The sequence below is a fragment of the Eucalyptus grandis genome, chromosome 8, assembly GCF_016545825.1.
Source record: "Eucalyptus grandis isolate ANBG69807.140 chromosome 8, ASM1654582v1, whole genome shotgun sequence".
NCBI lineage: Eukaryota > Viridiplantae > Streptophyta > Magnoliopsida > Myrtales > Myrtaceae > Eucalyptus > Eucalyptus grandis.
The window spans coordinates 6,334,347-6,354,211 of NC_052619.1; the positions used below are offsets into that span (position 1 = coordinate 6,334,347).

The window sequence follows — 19,865 nt, forward strand, 5'->3', positions numbered from 1 at the left end:
TATTCAAGAACAGTCGAAGGCAGTTCGTGAAGTCAAAACCCATCGTCAATTCCGAAGAAGTCCGTAATCGCTCGAAGAAGGGAGATTTAGTAATAGTAGAAGACAAACCCATGGGTAAGAAAAGGCAGAATTCAGATAGAAAAAAGGATCGTGATGATATGGTTTAGGGTTAGGGTTTTAGCATCCATGGCTAGCAAAACGTAGGAAATTCTCTTCATTTCGAGAGAAAAGGGACTCTTCATTTTCGAGAGGAACAGTTATAGCGTGTCTTAATTGCTCCACACTTTGCATTACAGCATACTTAAACTATCAAAATATGCCAATTTGCCAAAAGGAAGAAGAGAAACTTTCTGTCTTACTTTGTAAATGATATTCAATCTCAGGCACGAGCTCAAGGTTATGCCCAGAAGGAGAAACATAAGATCCAGTTTAAACTCAGAACAGATACAGGCTTGTTCAGCAGAGTTCACTGAATTTGTAAAGAGAATCCATCTTCTGGAGGAGCTCAATACCAAATCTAGCAACTGGCATAATATTGTACAGCAAATGACATACCGACTCTGTTCTCTAGCCCGACTTCAGCTTTCATTAATTAAGGATTCATCTGCATGAAGAACCATACAGCTTTATCTTCATATGAAAAGTCCTGAGTTATTTTACAAGCACACAGATAAAGGCGTCGATGCATTAAATCGAGCATGTGTAAGTGCTTGGTTTCAGCCTTTCTTCGGCATGGCAGCGAGCCTAGTGTACATACTCGCCATGGATTGGTATCCTCTCACGTCACCTGATCGGAGTAGGTTTCCTGCAAACAAAGGCAAGTAAATCATGCTATACGTAACCCTAGCCCCATACTTTTGATATCCTCCATGTGTTGAGCCTTCAACATAATAAGAAATTTATTTAAGTAACAACGAAGATTATATTGACATGACCAAACCATCAAAATCATGCAATACGTAACCCAATCACTACGTTTTACTAGTTTCTTGTGTTGTTCTGTAACCTGAAAAGGACTTGTCTCTTGAACCACATTTAAACACTCAGATTCCCTTGCAGTTGCACCCCATTCTACTCTTCAGCATTTGGACAGGATATCAAGGACACCACCTCAAAAGCTCTAGTTGCCCACACATACACACAACACACTAAATAATGGACTCATTATTTCCTTTTTTCATAGGTAGAGTCTCAGTACTCTATTCACATCAAAGCATCCATTAAATCTGGAACCACCACTGACAAAGCAAACACAACACTGGACAGCTATCTTGCAATAAGCACATCAACATACAAGCTCACAGAATGTCACACAAGTGAACAGATGTTCTCAAGGAGCCTAATTCCCATCAAAGATGATTCCAAGAGCTCAGCAGCAACATGAGCAAGAGAGCTGCCTAGAGAGAAATAAAAGGAAAAGAGAGGCTGGCCTCACCACACATGGTTGAGCAGAGTAAAGAGTTGTATTAAGGACAGCAGTAGAAGAACATGGCTGATTGACGCAACAGTGGATTCATGCAGAGCAGGCAGTCCTGCCCAGGGGCCCCACATTCTCATCTGAAGGATTACTTCAGAAAAATAGGATCTCTTTTCTAACACACTACGACCATTACAAGCAGGACCAGGACATCAGGAAAAAATAATCATCAACTGTTACATTGAACAAGTACAAGCATTTGTTCTTTATTACCATTCTCTGTCACTTCATCGTTGAAATTATCTCTTCTATGCCATATAATATATTGGCCAACCAGAAGGCAATCAACAAACCCCGATAATGCTTGACTGCATGAATAATTAAGATGAATAGCTCTCAAGGTTCCTAACAGATAGAGTTTGAGTTGAAATCGAAGCATTATATCATACCTAATTCATCTAATCCCCAGAATCTCGTGCATAATTGACAAAACAACAGAATGTGTTTATATCAATACTCAATTGAGGCAAAGACATCCAACTGTTATCACTTGTCCCAGCACTACTGTCCTATGTATCTGATCCAACAAATTGACCATTGGAAATAAAGACTGAGTTGAAGTATCGTTTGAGATAGGATTAGGAAACAAAATGTGGAAAAGGAGGAGCATGAAAGATTCCCACTGAAACCTAACACTCTCTCAATACTTGTCAAACGATCACAGAGATCTCACCCTTGTTATTTCCGGAAAAGTTCAATCAAAGACACTCTTGCACCTCCTTCTAAAAGCAGCCTATCAAGAATCCCTGCAAGATGTGAAGGGCACTCCTCTTTGGCACTGATATAACTAGTCTATGTCAATATCAAGGAGGATGGAGTATGATTGTTCTCATATGAACTAAGCTATAAAGTTTTGTTCTTTTCCTTCATATTTCTCTTTTTGGCTGAGGGGAGGAAATACTACTCCAAAAGTGCAACGGCTTCTTGTTCTTGTTGTTATGGTATTCACAGTGTGGGAAGGTGGAGTGAACCCCGTCAAGATTTTTATACTGGGAAAGGTGACTCTACCAACTGTTGGCTCTTAGCCCTGACTCTGCATAGTTTAAATGTAAGTGAGACAACATTCAACTAGATATTATTAAGGAAGCAACACTGCCACATTTTATCATGAAACAGTGAACATGGAAGCATACGAGTATGCACTCCTTGCAAGAGGTGCAAGCAACAAATATTAAACATTACACCAGGTCATTTAGATAATAGGCATTACAAAGACTTTAGACCAGAAAATTTCTAGTTGAGGTTTATGTACTAACGAAAGAATAATAAGTTTTTAGATACAGATGTTATATCTTTAAAAAAAAAAAAAAAAAACTCACTGATACCTGAATCGCAATTTAGTGGGCTGTCAGGCTCAGGGTGGGCCATGAGAGCTATTATAGCCCTGCAAACAGACTGAAGTGTCCAGGCAGGACTCCATGCATTCTTCAGAATATCAAGGCATATCTCCCTGTCTGTATAAAGTAAATTAAAATGTCCATCTATTAGTCAAACAAACACTTACAGCATCTCATACTTATGCATCAGGTATCTCTGTTGACTTTCCCAAGCTAGTAGCTATCAGAAAATCTATTCATGCAGAGATTCTCTGGAAACAGAATTTGGAATAAAACAGGTCAAGATTGGTTCCTGATAAAGTGTCAAAGAAATCTCCAATTCTCAGCTTCTGCACCTCTATCTATTTTTCAAGTGCCAGATAAATCAAAACCCTAAACTACCAACTCGAAACAGAATTTGTGTGCCTTGTTGGCTTCCCTTTTCTTCTTCTTTCGGCACCCTCCCACTCATTATGCCTCTGTTTCATTATGAGTGTATGTTTTGGTGCCATTTTTGTTGAAATTATTGGTTATAGCTTAATATGATTACCTTCACCAAAAAAAAACTCTTTCAAGTTTCTGATTCTGAACATAATAGATATTGACGAGAAGAAACATTGATCGCCAGACAACACAGTAAATCAGTTCACCCTTCGACCTATTAGCATGTACTGCAACTAGTTCCAACCAAGTTATCATCAATAAGCTTTCCTATAAAAAATTTATACCTTGAAGTGCACGTTGGGGTGAAATATCTTAGTCAGGAAACGAACTTGAGGCGGCTGCAGTGGATACTGCTCAGGTATAGCAAAGGCGAGCTGGAAAACACCACCCTCAAAAGGAGTCTCCGATGGTCCCTAATAAAAGAGAGAATCACCATATCTTTTATATGAGCAACAGCACCATTTCCTTGACAATTACCCCCATCAGCCATTTAATCTCACCTTGATAAGAGCAGTCCACTTAAATATGTTTGAGTCATCGCAAACCAACTGAATGTCCGGATCAGCTCCCTTCTCTCGCTGCACCTCTTTGTATTCCTTGAACAGCCTCGCCCTCGATGTCTACAAATACAAGCACATGTCGACATTAGGATCCACAACCAACCTGGGGTCATAAAGAAAAAAGCAGAAAGCAATTCCTCCACGTATATAATTGCAGGAGATCAAATCTGCTGCTTCATGAGATAACCGGCATCGCAAAATGACTTACTCAGTACATAAATATGATAACCTAGTGTAAATTTCACCATAAGAAAGAAAAATTTTCAAGAATGATCACATTCTGGGTTCATCATTTTGAAAACAATAGACTTCACTTCCCATCGTGTGTAAACAGCAGAACAAAGAGCCGGTAGCCGTGAGTAATCAGTAATACCTGCATTTCGATATATCCTCCCAAATTAAGTCTGCTACAGGAAATCTGACTTCCACCAAATTCAACTGAAAAATTGAACAACAGTGAACCAATATATAAAAAAACTCAGGAAGAAACGAAAATCATGCCTCATGCTGTCTAACATTTGGGTATATATCGCGCGCATTCTTGCCACTCCCAAATCACTTCCCTCTCATATCCGGGCAAATTACTCCAAGAATCAAGCACGAAACTGTTCCGCGAGCACAGACCCGCCTACCACCATAACGAAAGCACTCAAAGCCAATCTTTCAAGCATACCCAGCGAACATTTGGGTATATAATTCGTGCATTCTCACCGCTCCTAAATCACTCCCCCCTCCTATCCACGCAAATTTCTCAAGAATCAAGCACGAAAATTTACCGCGAGCACAGACTCACCTACCACCGCAACGAAAGCAATCAAAGCCAATCTTTTAAGCATACCCAGATAGCAAATTTGTTGCTTTTGATCAAATATCGATCGAACGATTTCTGGGTACTGAAGAACCGAACCATAAACGAACAATTCGCGGTCAACAAAGAGATCGGAAAGCTCGTGATCGAAGAAAATATACCTTGTCTTCGACAAATTGCGATTGAAGTCGAAGGGGCTTCTAGCTCGGGACGAGGAGGAGGAGGAGGAGGAGGAGGAGGTCGATGGTCGCAAGGCTATTCCGCAAGGCAATACACGCGAAGTCGAATGACGACTGAGAATCAGAAATGGACTCCCATCTGAAGCTTTTGGTCTCGTGTCTTTCTTGAGTTTTTTTTATTTATTTATTTTTATACATATATATATTTTTTTTTTTATCATATGACTTTTTCCGACCAACAAAAAAAAAAAATTCACACGGCCTTTTCTTTCTGTTTCATAAATAGTTTTCCTTTTTTTTTTGCATCAGTAAAGGTGCATTTCATAATAATTCTTTCGATTCTTTTTTATTCTCGTTTTCTAATAATTTATAAGCATTTTAAGGCATTTTGTAATTATCTAAAATTTTTATTCGGAATAGAATTGCGTTTGGCACAATGCTCAAATTTTTTAATTCGAACTTATTTCTTTTAATTTTTTACTAATTTTATTACTTTTTTGATTCTTTTCTTTCTTTTCTTCTTCAACCTTTGGCTATTGACCTCGTCGAGCATCGCGCCCTCGCAACACCGTCCCTCTTCGATCGAGCCTTGGTTGGGCAAGGAGAGGCAAGGTCAACCTCGCGATGGCCTATCAAGGTTGAGCCCCACCTTCAGCTGGGCGAGCTTGGTCGAGCCTCGTCAGACTAAGCAAGGCTTGTCGGTGGTTGGACGAGCCTCTAGCGAGCTTTCCGGACATCGCCCAACCGATTGTTGATGACTCGGCGATGGTGGATGGCGGCAGTTTGATGACGGTGGCGGTGGAAGAAGAAAAGAGAAGGAAGAAGAACAAGAAGAAAAGAAGAAGAGAAAAGAGAAAAAAAAAGTTGGGTTGGCTTGATTTTGGAATTATTCTCAAGAAGAAAAAAAAATAACTTTTTTTTACTCTTTAATTATATTCCAAATCTATTCTCAGAACAAAAAACTTACTAAACCGATTTCAGTTTCAAATCCATTCCTAGAAACTAAAAAGTAGAGTTAAACACTATTTGACAAGTTGTTAAACACGCCATAAATAATGTTTGAGAAAAATGAAACAGCCTTTGGATTAATACCACAAAAATTTAAGTTGGTACACTTATTATAAATTTATCCCAAATTAAATTTTGATTGCCAAAAATCATCAACTAATATATTTGTGACAAAATTATCTTCTATTAGTTTTTCTTAAATTTTATCATCAAATTAATGAATTAGATGATACATAACAATCAATGGGTATATTTTTACCAAAAAAAAAAAAAAAACAATCGATGGGTATATTAGTTTAGGGTCTTACCCTCCGTTTGTCATACAAATGTATCGATTTTTGGTTTTTTATGATATTAATTTAATTTAACAAAAGTTAATAAATGATAAATTTTTTACTAATGTACCTATTTGGGATTTTTGGTGGAAATTTATTATAGATGTATCAATTTGGAGCTTTTCATGATATTAATCTTTCTTTTTCTCATTAGAATACAATTTTTATTGATATGGATAAAATATATTACTTCAAAGACAAAAAACAAAACCAACATAATACTCTATTCTTGAGATGACTAATAATGCAAAAACCAAGAAGGGGCTGAATTTTTTTTTTTTTAAAGTTAGAACATCTCATAAAACGGCAAAAAAAAAAAAAAAAACAACTTTTGCAAAAGAGACAGTTATATAGGTGCAGAAGTTTTTATACATGGATAATAAAAAAGATAAAGAGATGGATGTTATTGCAAGATAGATTTTATGGTGTCCCCGCCTTCTACTTACAAACACAACCATCTCTTACAGCACTATAATCACCTCTCTTCCAAAATTACAAGAAATACAACCTTCACAGAGAATCGCCATGGAAAAAAAAGATAGTTTTGCATAAGTGAAAGCTATACTTCAGTAATTTCAAACATTTTTTTTTGGGAAAACTATCTTTTTTTTGTTCGAAAACTTCAGTAATTTCAACTGAAAAAAATATCTATACTTCAGTAATTTCCCACTCATTAACATGATTATCCTAAAAGGATTATTTAAAAAAAATATCATTTTGATTAGACATGACTTTTTCATTTCTATTTAGCAAACACAAATAATATATAAAGAGACCGAAGCGTGAGAATATATAAAATTGACTTATCAAACATGTACTCTTACATTAAATTTTGATACCAGACGTGCTTTTGTAAGGATAGGAATAAAAGCTCTTATTTCCACTTATTTAGTTTCAGCTATGGTCATGAACCAGGGCTATGGACGTCGTGACCTCCATTGATTCATTCCGACGGAGATCTGCGATCACGTGAGGCGGCGAACTCCATAGCCACGGCTGTGGGAGGTCGGCTCCATCGATCACGAAGCCATTTTTGGCATTGCCTAGGGCCTGACGGAGCAATCCGCGATCCAGACCAAATCGCACCTGCATTTGGGATGAGTGGAGGCTGATGTCCTGCTTGAAGACCGTGGAACGTCACCGCTACGGCCGCCAAAAGCGTTGGTCTGGCATTGGCCCACCACCAGCATCCTCGTCCTGTGCAGGCGGGCATGTTACTTCGATTTTCATTTCGGCATGATCTATGCGAGGCGAGGATGGGAGTATGTTGGGCTGGAATGCCTCCATTCCCAACTGTATATCCAATGAATTTGAGGGGTTACGGTAATCTCATTAGTGCCAGCCCAGGCTTTCCTTAAAACATTAGCTACGCGGCTCGACTCGAGCACTCCTCCGACAAAACCCTTCCATTCAAAGCCATCTCAGCATCCTCATCATCAACTTGCTCCAAGTCCAAAATGAACCCCACCCGCCCACCCGCCCGTCTCTCCCCCACAACAAAGAAGATCGTCAAGCAGAGACGCTTGGGATGTTAAAGCGAACCTCTGCAGCCATCCTGTAATGAGAAGAAGAAAAGCAAACGGTTCGGCAGAGAATCAACTCCGAAATATCGGGGAACTGTCAATACCGGCAAATGGTTATAATTTCTAGCTTACAGAAAAAAATGTTGAAATTTGGAGATAATACACAAATGGTTGTCGTAATTTCTAGCATATAGAAGCTCAGTTAGTAAAAATCCCTTGACGTTAATCGCGTAGACGTGCTCATGTGGTTTATAATGAAATTCTGGTCTTTCGCATGTTCCTTCTGAAGGATTAGAAATTTAGAGTTGATAAGAAGAAGAAGAACGAATTGGAGTTCATTGAAATCTGTTTCTTAATTTGGCACAAGAGTCCAGCGAAGAAGAAGAGCGAATTGGAGTTCATTGAAATCTGTTTCTTAATTTGGCACAAGAGTCCAGCGTGCACCATTTCTAGTATTCAACTGAAAAACGAAATTCCTACCAAAAGTCAAGGAGCAGCGGTCTAATTCGGTAACCATTCATGATAAACTTCGAGTGGAGATGTGTGTGCACCATTTCTGGTATTCAACTGAAAAAACGAAATTCCTACCAAAAGTCAAGGAGCAGCGGTCTAATTCGGTAACCATTCATGATAAACTTCCAGTGGAGATGTGTGGATCCTATATGATTGTCCTTAGATTCCGAGCTGGTAGCAAAAGTTGCAGGCAGGTCGGTGCAATCTTGTATGTCTAAACAACATTCAGTTTCCGATACCGGATTACTGCATTTTCTTGCCAAAACGTAATTGCTTCTTGGCAACTTCTCAGATCCATACAAAGATGTCTAAATTTTAAACATTTTGAAGCTATTTTTTCGCTAGACATTGTTCACATCCAAGACTGCTCGGTTTCGGTTTGCTGCTTTTATCAGTTTATCAGGGGACTCTTTTGTCCTGATGCATTGCTTGGGGTTTAATTAGCCAAAGCTTGAGCTTCATACTTAATGGATGACTGAACATGTTATTGTTACTTCTCAGTTATTTTATCAGATCAATGGCAGGTTTGGGAGCTTATGGGATGCTACTTGATCAATGAATTTTTGATCTTCAACTCAAGAAAAATTCCTTCCTGCATGACCCTGTTGCGATCGACACATTCTCATGATTAAAACTTCCGTTGCTACTATTTCTAGCCTCCGAAATCACACTTCCATGGGTAATTGTGCGAGTTATCCGTGGAATTCACGAAGAGCATACACAATATTAGTGTGTTGCGACGCTGATCTCCTCTCACCGTAAGAATCGTTTCTAATGGTTCGTCTGTCGAAAATGTATTTGACACGTCGGAGTCGATGCTTATGCCCAGATGCTGAGGTTACACACTGAAACATAGCTGTCTAGATTTGGAGATTTGGTCGGTGTGTGCAGACAAACTCATCTGATTCTTGAATGACGTCGGTCGAAAAATGCTCCTCGAGTCTCAATTCTTTTCTTATCATTGAAAACTCGCGATGCCCCCCAGTCCCTTTTAATTGGTCCAGCAAGAAAATCACATTGTAATCAATTTTTTCAGTCAAACCCGCACTCATGTAGTTCTACACGAGAGACCTCACCTGGAGGCGATTCAAAATATAAGGAGCATGACACAATCTTGAAGTGATCCGAGACATGATAATGTTCTAATTTAATCATACTCCAAAAGGATTTAAAAATTACGAATTAACTAATACAACATCACGATATCAAAGCTTGCAAATCAAGAAGTAGAATTCTGATGGATGAATATTTGAACGAGACATGGACCGGCATATGACATCACATTCGTTGCCAACTTATCTCGCGATCATGTAGGGCAAAACTGAATTGATCAGGCAATCTTGTTATGTCAGTTCCACGAATGTCCAATCTCCTTAAATTCTTCAAATTCTGCATGTCATGAGGTAATTCCGCAATTCCCGTAGATTGTAAATCCAACTCAATCAATGACTCTAACATTATGATTGAATCAGGGATTTGTCTCAACAAGTAGCATCCTTGTAATAACAGGTGTTGTAGATACACAAGGTCTCCCATGGATTTGGGTAACTGTTTAATCCCTAAATAAGATAGGTTCAAATGAGTCAACGCTCTTAACGCTTTAAGGAGGCCCCTAAATTTTGGTAATTCTTCAATCCCCGTATGAGATAGGTCCAGTTGAGTTAACAATGGCATATCCATGAATTTTGGAAATTCTCTAATCCCTGAATGAGATAAGTCCAACTGAGTTAACCTAGAAAGGAAGCCAAATGATTTTGGTAATTTTTCAATCCATGAATTAGATAGGTCCAATTGAGTTAACGACGGAAGAAAACAAATGTCTTCAGGTAATCTTTCAATCCCAGAATGAGATAGGTCTAGCTTAGTTAGCAACTTAAGAATTCTCCTACCTAGTGAAAATTGAGCAAGTCCTTCACAATATGAGGCACACAGAGTCTCCAGTTTTGCCAAACCACCTCTTGGTATTGGAATCTCTTGTATAGCAGTGTCATTTATGAGAAGCGCCCTCAATTCTTTCATTTTGCCTACTCCAGTCGGAAGCTTCTCTAGACTCTTGCAACCTGAGACACTTAGAGTTTGTAGCTCCATCAAACCACATCCCGACATCGGAATCTCTCGTATAGTAGTGTCATTTATGAGAAGCTCCCTCAATTTTTCCATTCTACCTACTCCTGTAGGTAGTTCCCCCAATCCCCCACAACACGAGGCATTTAGAGTCTCCGGCTTCATCAAACCTTTCCCCGACATCGGAATCTCTCGTATGGCAGTGTCATTTATTAAAAGCTCCTTCAATTTTTCCAATCTACCAACTCCAATGGGTAGCTCCTTTACTCTCCTACAACCACTGACATTCAAGGAAACGAGGGACTTGTTGTTCCCAATAGAAGGATGAATCTCTTCTAGATTCTCACATTTTTCAAGAATCAAAATTTCCAAGTTGTTGAAAGCAAAGAAGTCAGGAGTTCTTCTTAAAGATGGACAACTTGAGAGGTCGAGAACTTTAAGCTCCGTTGCCATCTGAAAGAAAGAGAGGTTACCTCTAAGATTAGACGCTGCAATGCTTGATTTTTCAATATCCTTGTTTCTTTAATTTATAAAAAAAAAAAATGTTTCATAACTCGGTTCGCATGCTGTCATTGCGATGATTCTCCATTACTTCACGTTTGTTTTATTTAAATGTTTCTTAAGTAGTAGTGTTTTTCAACGTACCCATTGCATAAAGAATGTTAGTAATACACAAGTGCTAACTATATCTTCTTATTGTATTAGGCATACCTTCCAATTTGACTGAAATAAATATCAACTGGTTAGCACTTACAAAAATAACAGATAGTTCGCCCTCACAAAACTATAATAAAGCAATGCACTTATTTTGAAGTAGTGGGGTCAAATTTTGCTTCTAAAATAATTATCCTGCCTATGATAATTCAAATAGTATTTTGTGCAAAAGCAGTTGTGTTTGTGCGATCGTCACCAAACAATAACTAAGTAGTTGAAACTTTTCATTTCTCATGTAAGAAGATTGACATAGAAATATAACAAGAATTGCCATAGAGACATACTTTTACAAGGAGAAGTTATCTTAGAAGCCATAAACCATTTAGATTAAAAAAATCAGGATGTGAATACTGTAACTATATTTTTAATAGATTAGTTGAAAAAGTATGCCTAATGTTATGCATGATTGGTTGTTAGGATACTATTAATTTAAGATTTTAAGGGGTGAAATTTTTTAGTATATTTAGAGTCTGTTTGGTAACATTTCGTTTCTAGAGAACAATTTCTTTTTAGAAATAGTATTTTTCTATTTCTATTTCGAAACAATTTTTGAGTAAAAAAAATGCGTTTGATAATTACACAAAATTTATATTCTTGAAATAAAAAAGAATAGGAATGCGTTTGGTACAATTTACAAATTTTTTGTAATGTAGAATTTCTTTTTAATTTTTTAAATGTTTTTTCTTTTTTTTTTTTCTTATTATTCCTGCCGCCATTGATTGTCGCTGATTGCTGCGCCTTGGGCCGCAGGGGGTGGCAGAGGGGTCAAGGAGGAAGAAAAGAAAAAAAGAAAAAAATAACTTATTTTTAGAAATTGTTCCCAGGAACAAAAAGCTACTTTCTCTACTTCTTGTTTTTGTTCCAAATATATTCCTCGACCAATTTTCTATTCTGGAGAATAAAAAAATTAGTTGACATTATCAAACAGTTTCTATTCTTTTTTTTTTTTATTCCGTAGAAAAAAAGAATAGAAATTGAGAGAAATAGAAACATTACCAAACGAAGCCTTAGGTGCCTATAAAATCCTCTTATATCTAAAGGAAAATCCTGAATTTGAGGAAGGATATTAATCTTTTCCAAAAGAAAGAAAGGAGAATTTGTGTAATTGACCCTTGGATAACACACGATTATTCATAAGAAATATACCTTCTTTACATCTTACCTTGATTGGACCCCATCCTTCCCAATCCTCTGAAATCTCACTCCCTGACAGATTGAGCACAACTAATTGCTTCAAATGAAAGTTGGCCACAACAAAATTTGAGGGACAACGCTCCCAATGAAGCCATCTAAGTTCACTAAGCGTGTTCTCGAAATCTCCGGTGAAATTTGCACCGCATACTTTAAGGAACCTCAAGTTGGTCAGTCCTTTAAAGTTTTCACTTGTGTAGCTTCTTTTGGAGTCATATTCGTCGAGACAAATGGCCCGAATCATATTAGTGCCCTGCGGATAAGCAATATTGTGGAGCACAAGTTTTAAATGATGAGATGAAGCCAACTGTACATGAGAAAATACATACTAATTTCAATTTGTTGTGATACAATTATAGTGTAGGCTTCTCACTTCAACATTGTGAAATGATAAATTGTGGTTGTATGTTATTTATCCAATCTCTATAAAAATGTGAGGCTCAAAGGGGGTGTTTCCTGACTTTTCCTCCTCCAATTATGCCCTTCGCAATTTCCACCTTTTGAATTCCCTAAAATTACATCCTTTCAAAATTACAATAAAGTGTCTCTCTTCGTGCACACGCTACTTCTAATATCTATCAAACTTACCATTAAATAGGTATCAAAATTAGAATATGCTAATTGTTGAATCCCTCACGCCCATTCTCTTGTTCTGCTGCACCTTTTTGCAATTCTCAATAGCAAAATAAAAACTGGAATGTCATCCCAAAAGGCACCACGTTTGAAATTCCTTTTTTTTTTTTTATTATTTTTTTCTTTCATAAGTGTTTTTCTTTGTACATGGAAGTAAAATTGATCATAGATTATATGTGATAAAATGATTTTCACTCCTCAATTTAATACTATAGATGTTTGATGTTTTCTTTTCATTGCCACGTTGATTTTGTTAAGGTGAGATAGTAGTCATCTAAATGTTTGATCAATTTGCCCATAGATTAAAGAGATCTTGCTTACAGAAAAATTGGATGTGAAATTTGATTAAATTAAATACTTAAGGAACTTAAGTCTTTCGCATTCTTCTTTGTTGTAACCAAATATTTTAGGCGCTCAAATTTGTGTTTTGTTTTAGGTGATGAATTGCACATTGAGCACAAATCGTAAGGCTCATAATATGGAAATTTCTTTGGATGCTCGAATTTTAACTTCAAGCTTTTATTCTTTCAGATGAGACCATACTTAATTTTGCCTCAGAAGTTTCATGTATTTTTCAATAATTTTAAGATACCTTTTTTTTAGTTCTAAGCAATGTTGTATTCGTTGGTTACATTTTCATTTGTGCAAAAAATCTGCTCGCTGAAAAGCATCAGTAGCATGTTATTCAACAAACTTGGTACTTCATCATATTATTTTGCATCTCAATATTTATATTCATTTTTTTTTTAAAATTCAGGATGCTCATGACATTCGGACATGCTTGCTTGATGCTTGAACAAATCATCCATATGTTATGATTGCTTTTAGTTGTGTACTTTTAACCTTTTAGCATGATGAATCATCACAAAAGATTCAGAATCATTGTTAGTTACATGACAATAAAAGTTAAAATTAAAAGTATTGGAATGATTTGCTGGCTTGAATTTACCCACTTTTTACAGATATATCGCATATTAATCTCATTAAAGAAAAATTTGATCTGTTGCTTTTTCACCAATGAATATTGCTTCATAAATATATGGGACGAAGAGCTATCCCTAATTGTGCATTCGATAATAGTAGGATATAAGGATGTCATTAACTATTATTATGAGAATACGTGGTTTTAAAACTTAAGCGATGATCATCTAAAATAAAAATAAAAATAGAAACAACATTATTTCTAATCCTAAAATTGAATGATTAAAATAAAAAGTAATATGAAAATATTATGTTAATATTACTTGATGTAAACATATTGTTATGTTTTTTAGTTTTATTACTAATTATCGTTCTTTTTATAAATTTCTAAAAGATTTGTCAATGTAAGGTTATTTATCTTTAGAATATAAACTTCAACGAAGTAATATTAACATTATATTTCCATATTACTTTTTAGTTCAATAATCCAATTTTAGGATTATAAATAATGTTGTTTCTGATTTTAGGTCATACCTCAAACCACTTGATCTCCACATTAAATAAGTCCATTACTTACTTTTTTTTTCTTTTTTCTTTTTATAGTGATGACTTCTCCCTATAACTGTTTTCTTCTTTATATCGCATGGGAAGAATGTTTAGATTCTCTATTTTTCTAGTGTTGTAGACTGGTGCTATGCACAAGATTTTGCCTCAGACGTACTTAATTTCTTTTTCTAAGCAATGTTTACATTATAATTAATCCATGCGTTTTCTAATGTAATGTAATATCTTATAATTCTAGGATTAATTATAATGTAAATATATGATCAACTTAATTTGATCAGTTTACGTTTTCTATTGTAATGTAATATCTTGTAATTTTGAGGGTTAATTATAATGTAAATATGTGATCAACTTAATTTGATCAGTTTACGTTTTCTACTGTAATGTAATATCTTGTAATTTTGAGGGTTAATTATAATGTAAATATGTGATTAACTTAATTTGATCAGTCCAAGAAGAAAGAACGCATGGATCATAAGAAGAATATGAGATGGTGAGTTGCATGAGTATGTTGCATGATGTATCTGGTTACTCACCAATTATTTCATCAATCATTTGATGTGTGTCAAGTTTCTCTGAAAGTGGTTTGTCAAATATTCTATTTTTGTAATTTTGTCGTTGTGACAATACTATAAGGTAACAATAAATATCAATCATCAATAACTAACAAATTGCTCCTCAATTATGTCCCGTAATCAAGCAAGAACAACAATCAATTTTTGCTGGTAGAAGCGGCAAGTTTTGGGGACTCAAGACTGACAAGATTTTTATCACGAACGAAGAAGAGAAGATGGACTCCCATTCGGCATCTACGACAAGTGGAGAAAACTCTTACCTTGTTGTTGTCAAGCACATGTTGGGCTTCCTCATAAATCCATAACCTGCTGCGCTGCTGAAGCTCCTTTTGATGTTCTAGACGAACAATTTCCCTTCCAAAATCTCTCACATGATCATGCATTATTAGCTTGTCATCTTTGTCAATTTCAATTAGGGACCTACCTTTCAATACTTTAATACCCTCCTTTGGTGAAAAACCACAAGAATCCCACATATAAATTGGATTTTGTTTAGATGATCCAATAAAAAGACATGCTATATCCAAAAATATCTGTTGCTGCTCATAATCCAACAATTCGTAAGTCATATGCAGCACATCTTGATTGTTATTATTATTCACATCGTCCTTTAATTTCATCAATGTATCTTTCCATACTTCTTCTCTTCTTTGGCGGAAGGATGAACCTATAAGTTCAAGAATCAGGGGAATCCTCGGTATACGAAGTACGAAATCATAAGATATATACCGATAAGCCTCGGGAGGAGAATTCTTTCCAAATAAATGTCTACTAAATAAGGTCAATGCTTGACTGTGAGTCAACTCGTTTAGTTCGTGCTTGGGGACTGCATTGGCCTTATCAAGAATACCCATGTTTCGAGTAGTTATTATGACTATACTCCCCACTTTTAACCAACTGCCGTCTCCAACCAAGGCATCTAAGTGAATATTATCATCCATATCATCAAGAATAACGAGAACTTTCTTACTTGTAAATTGAGACATGATGCCGATTCCCTCGCAAATGAGCTCTTCTTGTAAGTACTCAATACCCATGCATAGTGATACTTCTCGAATATTTGGTACAAAGCTTAGATGTTCAAAATCACTATAGAGATTGTTCCATAGGTTCTTTGCAACAGTTGTCTTACCGCTTCCACGCACTCCACGGATTCCGATAATCCTTGTATCATTATATTTAGGATCTATTGAGCTCATAATATGTTCCACATGATCATCAATTCCAACCAACTCCATGGGAAGCTTGAAAGTTGTTTTCAACAAGCTCACAACTCGTGCGACAACTAGTTCAATCAGTGCTCCTTTATTCCTGTCAAATAAAACTGAATTTCAGCTATAGGAGGACAATATTTAAATTATTTTCAAGAAAGATCTATTCATGAGAAATTAAATAATGTTTCGGTGAAAAAAAAAATGTACCCTTTGGCAAATTTCTCTGCTTCCCATCCTCTTAAGGAACCGACTTCGACGAGCGCTTTTCTCCATTCCCCTAGTTCCATTTCTTCCTCCCGACCTTCATGTCTAGAGAAAGCTTGTATAGATCTCCCTTCAACAAGTTGCACTTCCGAGGGACTCACTCCATCAAATATGGGCAACACTATTTGCCCACTGCTTCTCTTGCATTTCAACGTGTGAACAAGCTTGCGAAGGCCCGCTTGGTCGGAAACGAAGTGCGGCGTGAAAATGGGGATCGAGATCTTAGATTGCGAAGGACTGTCGAGAATCCCGTCATCCAAATAGGGCATACTGCAGAACGTGTCAATCGCTGCATCGACGAGGCCTTTACGGAGATCATTGAAGAGCTGCCCGCCCCTACCTATCCGGCTCAAGAACACGTCGTGATCATTTCCTTTCGGTTTTTGCGTTCCGCCTCCATAGTCGCCTCTACGAGGAGAGGTCGATGAGGAAGACGCCCCGTGTATCGGATCTTCTGAAGGAGTGGGTTCTTTTCTTTCCATCTCGAGAGAATTGTCCTACTACAAAGACAGTAATGGAGATTGACAGAGCAGAGCCTCAAAAGAAAGCAGGAAACAGAGAAGATGAATATGGAAATTTGAGATCCGGGAATTGCAGAAATGTCTCTCGGAACTCAATTCGGATCTACGATCAAACATAAATAAAAACTCTAGTTCAACTCGTCAGAAGAAAATAGAGCAGTCGAAACAGTAAACGGAGAAGAGCAAGGAACCGCAGGTTACCTGAGGAGTGCCAAGACAACACAGTCCGCCCCGCTGCTGTGATCTCCACGGATTCTTAGCCTTCCATTTTATATCTTCAACACAAGACTCCTACTAACTAAAAAAAAAAAAGATAGTAATTTCTTCCGCAGCATTATGCGGTAGGTGCCTGGCACGTGCTTTTGATAGAAATTTGAGATCCACCGGACCTTCTTCTTTCTGTTTTTTTGTCAACAGCACACTTGACTTGACTTGCTTTGTTCTGTTAATAATATATATATATATATATATATATAGACACATAGGAAAGAAAACCAAATAGCAATACGGATGCTCCTAGTGGGTAATCATATTCTCCACCAACTAATTTAGTATAAATTAGATTGGGGTAAAGCCTATTCTCTTTTCGCAGGATGCATGTGTAGGGTCCACGTCCGATCCAACTTATGATGTCACGAGGGCCTCTTACTTGCGCAGGTCGACGCCTAACGATGACGGCATGTGTACTGATATAGAGTTGTGAAGAAGAAACTTATTTTATTAGTAAATCAGACGATGATCACCAAACTCATGCGGTTACAGCTGTTTAAGGTTGATTGAAGATTAGACGCGGACATTTTGTCAAAGAGTGGAATCGAGGGAGACTCTGTAGCCTAATTTGAAGAGAGCTACAAGAATAGTAGGATCTTTAATATATCAACAACGGCGGAAGAATTTACAATATATAGTTATTGGATAATCGAGGCAATTAACAATTGATTCATAGTAATTATGGAAGGCTTTGTATGTCCTTGCCTTGGGCAAGTTGGATGATAGTGATCATCTTGTTTGCACAAACACCTAATTGAGTTGTGACCATATGTTAAATCCATCTCATATCGTAAATGAGATGATTCTCTTTTTCCTTTCCATGGACTCACAAGGCATTATTATAGCTGGCCCCACTCGAGAGGGTGAAATCGTGGATTCATACTTGGCAACGCAAGTTAATGCCATTCCATCTCCACGCAAATCTTGAACAGTCCGAACTTTGTGATTGACATCCCGCCATAAAATGTAGACCGTGAAATGTATATCGAGTACTTTGTGCAACTCTGTAAATGAACCTTATGAATATTGACCCCCTCTACTTTTGCTCCCAGGGAGACGACCTGTTTTTATTGAGAGAAAACCAGGGGTTCTTTGATTGAGACTTGAGATCCAGCAGGGCTTCGACTTGACATGCTTTTTCTGAGTACAACACGAAAGGTAAAAAGAAAACTAATAAGCCATACTCACATGCTCCTCGTGCTAGCCGACACGAGTCAATGACAAGTCCACACCTGCGCGGAAGCAGTGCTCCCTTTGTTTTGCTGTCTACGAATCAAACAACTTTGCAAAAGGTGATTAGTTCGGCATTTTCATGATGGGAAAGGCCGCTAAGGGCATATTTGGTAACTTGTCAAATAATAGTTGATCATGTTATTCTATTCCTAAGAATAAATTTGAAACAGAAATTCTTATGATAAATTTTTTGTTTCCGCGAACAAATTTGTTCCTGAGAATAGATTTGGAATAGAATCAGTAAGTAAAAAAAGTTACTTTTTTGTTTTCAGAAACAATTCAAGAATCAAGCCAACCCAATTTTTTTTTTCCTTTTTTTTTTTTTTTTTTTGTATTTCTTCTTCTTTTCTTCTTGTTCTTCTTCCACTGCCGTCACCGCTGTCCACTACCATCGATTGGGCGAGGCCGAGCTTGCCCACTAGCCGACGAGACCCTAATCTCGCCGAGCCACCGCGAGGTTGGTGTCACATGGCCAAGGTGAGGCCAACCTTGCGAGGGCTTGACGAGGTCGAGCCCCATCGGCACTGGTGAGCTTGGCCTCGCCAAATTTTGGCGAGACTCCTATTCCAGCCAAGGTTGGGCCGAGCCTCGCCTAGCTACCGACAAGGCTCGGTCGACGAGGCGCGGCCTCGCAAGGGGCCAACGACGCTCAGTGAGGTCGCTAGCCCTTTGTCAGGTCGATCGTCGGTCATCTCAAGGACGGCGATCGGCCAAAGCTTGAAGAAAAGAGAAAGAAAAGAAAATAATAATAATAATAATAAAATTATTAAAAAATTAAAAGAAAATAGTTTGGATTAGAAATTTTAAGAACGGTGTTAAAGATAATTCTATTAGGAAATGAAATTTTGGACGATTCTACCAAATACCTTTAAATGCATAGAAATTATTCTTGGAAATAAAATAAAAAAAATCATATTTTATCAGAAATTATTTTCGGTAGTGGAATGGTTACAAAGCGCACTCTAAATATAGATAAAAGTCCACAAAAACTGCCAAACAGTGTCTACATAGATGACCCACCTGTGTTGGGGATTCTAGGAAAGAGATGAAATTTCCTGACGAAGACATTGATTTCCCCGATAAGACTCGTGACCCAATGCAGTCGTCTCCAGTAGAAATCCGCTTCCTAGAAACAATGTTCAGACCCTAATCTTCCTCGCGTAGTTTCTATTTTAAAGAGATAGCCAAATATAGAGAAAGCATGAAGGAGACGAATAGGAGAAGAACGAACAGAGGATAAAGTAGCCTTAATGGTGATCTCTTAGTTTCTGTTTTTTCAAAGATGCATCTGGACGAATAGATAAAAGAGACGACAGACACGATAACGGACGCTAACGGCGTACTATACAACCTTAGGATGGGTCCTAGTAATTAAGTATGGAAACATCATAATGCAAAGTTACGTTATGATACATTATCATAATCAAGTGCAAACATGCTGTAAAGCAGAAGTAGGCACCTAAAAATTTTCCGAAGATGAATGAAATGAACACTAGCGTAAGTTCCACAGGAAATGGATGAGCCAAGGAGGAGGCGGG

At 37.3% G+C, this 19,865-nt stretch overlaps 2 protein-coding genes across 2 annotated transcripts in view; both read right to left on the bottom strand.

The window, feature by feature from the left end:
- Window positions 1-337: 337 nt before the first annotated feature.
- LOC104445403 (protein PEROXIN-4) overlaps window positions 338-19,865 on the bottom strand; it is a 45,902-nt gene continuing 26,374 nt past the window's right edge. The window contains exons 2-7 of the mRNA XM_039300955.1: window positions 4,171-4,235; window positions 3,738-3,857; window positions 3,522-3,650; window positions 3,019-3,027; window positions 2,803-2,923; window positions 338-805 (exon numbers count right to left, since the gene is read on the bottom strand). Coding sequence (XP_039156889.1) covers window positions 717-805; window positions 2,803-2,923; window positions 3,019-3,027; window positions 3,522-3,650; window positions 3,738-3,857; window positions 4,171-4,176 — 474 coding nt within the window. The 5' untranslated portion in view covers window positions 4,177-4,235 and the 3' untranslated portion in view covers window positions 338-716. The remainder of the gene's footprint in view (window positions 806-2,802; window positions 2,924-3,018; window positions 3,028-3,521; window positions 3,651-3,737; window positions 3,858-4,170; window positions 4,236-19,865) is intronic.
- On the bottom strand, window positions 7,071-16,785 carry LOC120286159 (disease resistance protein RPV1-like). The gene is made up of 5 exons (XM_039299539.1): window positions 16,247-16,785; window positions 15,086-16,136; window positions 12,104-12,385; window positions 10,053-10,680; window positions 7,071-7,420 (listed from the first exon to the last, which is right to left on the bottom strand). The coding sequence occupies exons 1-5, from the start codon at window positions 16,783-16,785 to the stop codon at window positions 7,071-7,073; spliced, it is 2,850 nt and encodes a 949-aa protein (XP_039155473.1).

Excerpts from the sequence above, each read along its gene's own strand:
- LOC120286159 (XM_039299539.1), bottom strand. The coding sequence starts at position 16,785 with ATGGAAAGAAAAGAACCCACTCCTTCAGAAGATCCGATACACGGGGCG. Across the intron at positions 10,681-12,103 it reads AAGGATGGGGTCCAATCAAG|ATGGCAACGGAGCTTAAAGT; the intron begins GTAAGATGTAAA and ends TCTTTCTTTCAG. Across the intron at positions 7,421-10,052 it reads ACTTGCTCAATTTTCACTAG|TTGGGAATGGAGGCATTCCA; the intron begins GTAGGAGAATTC and ends TTGGATATACAG.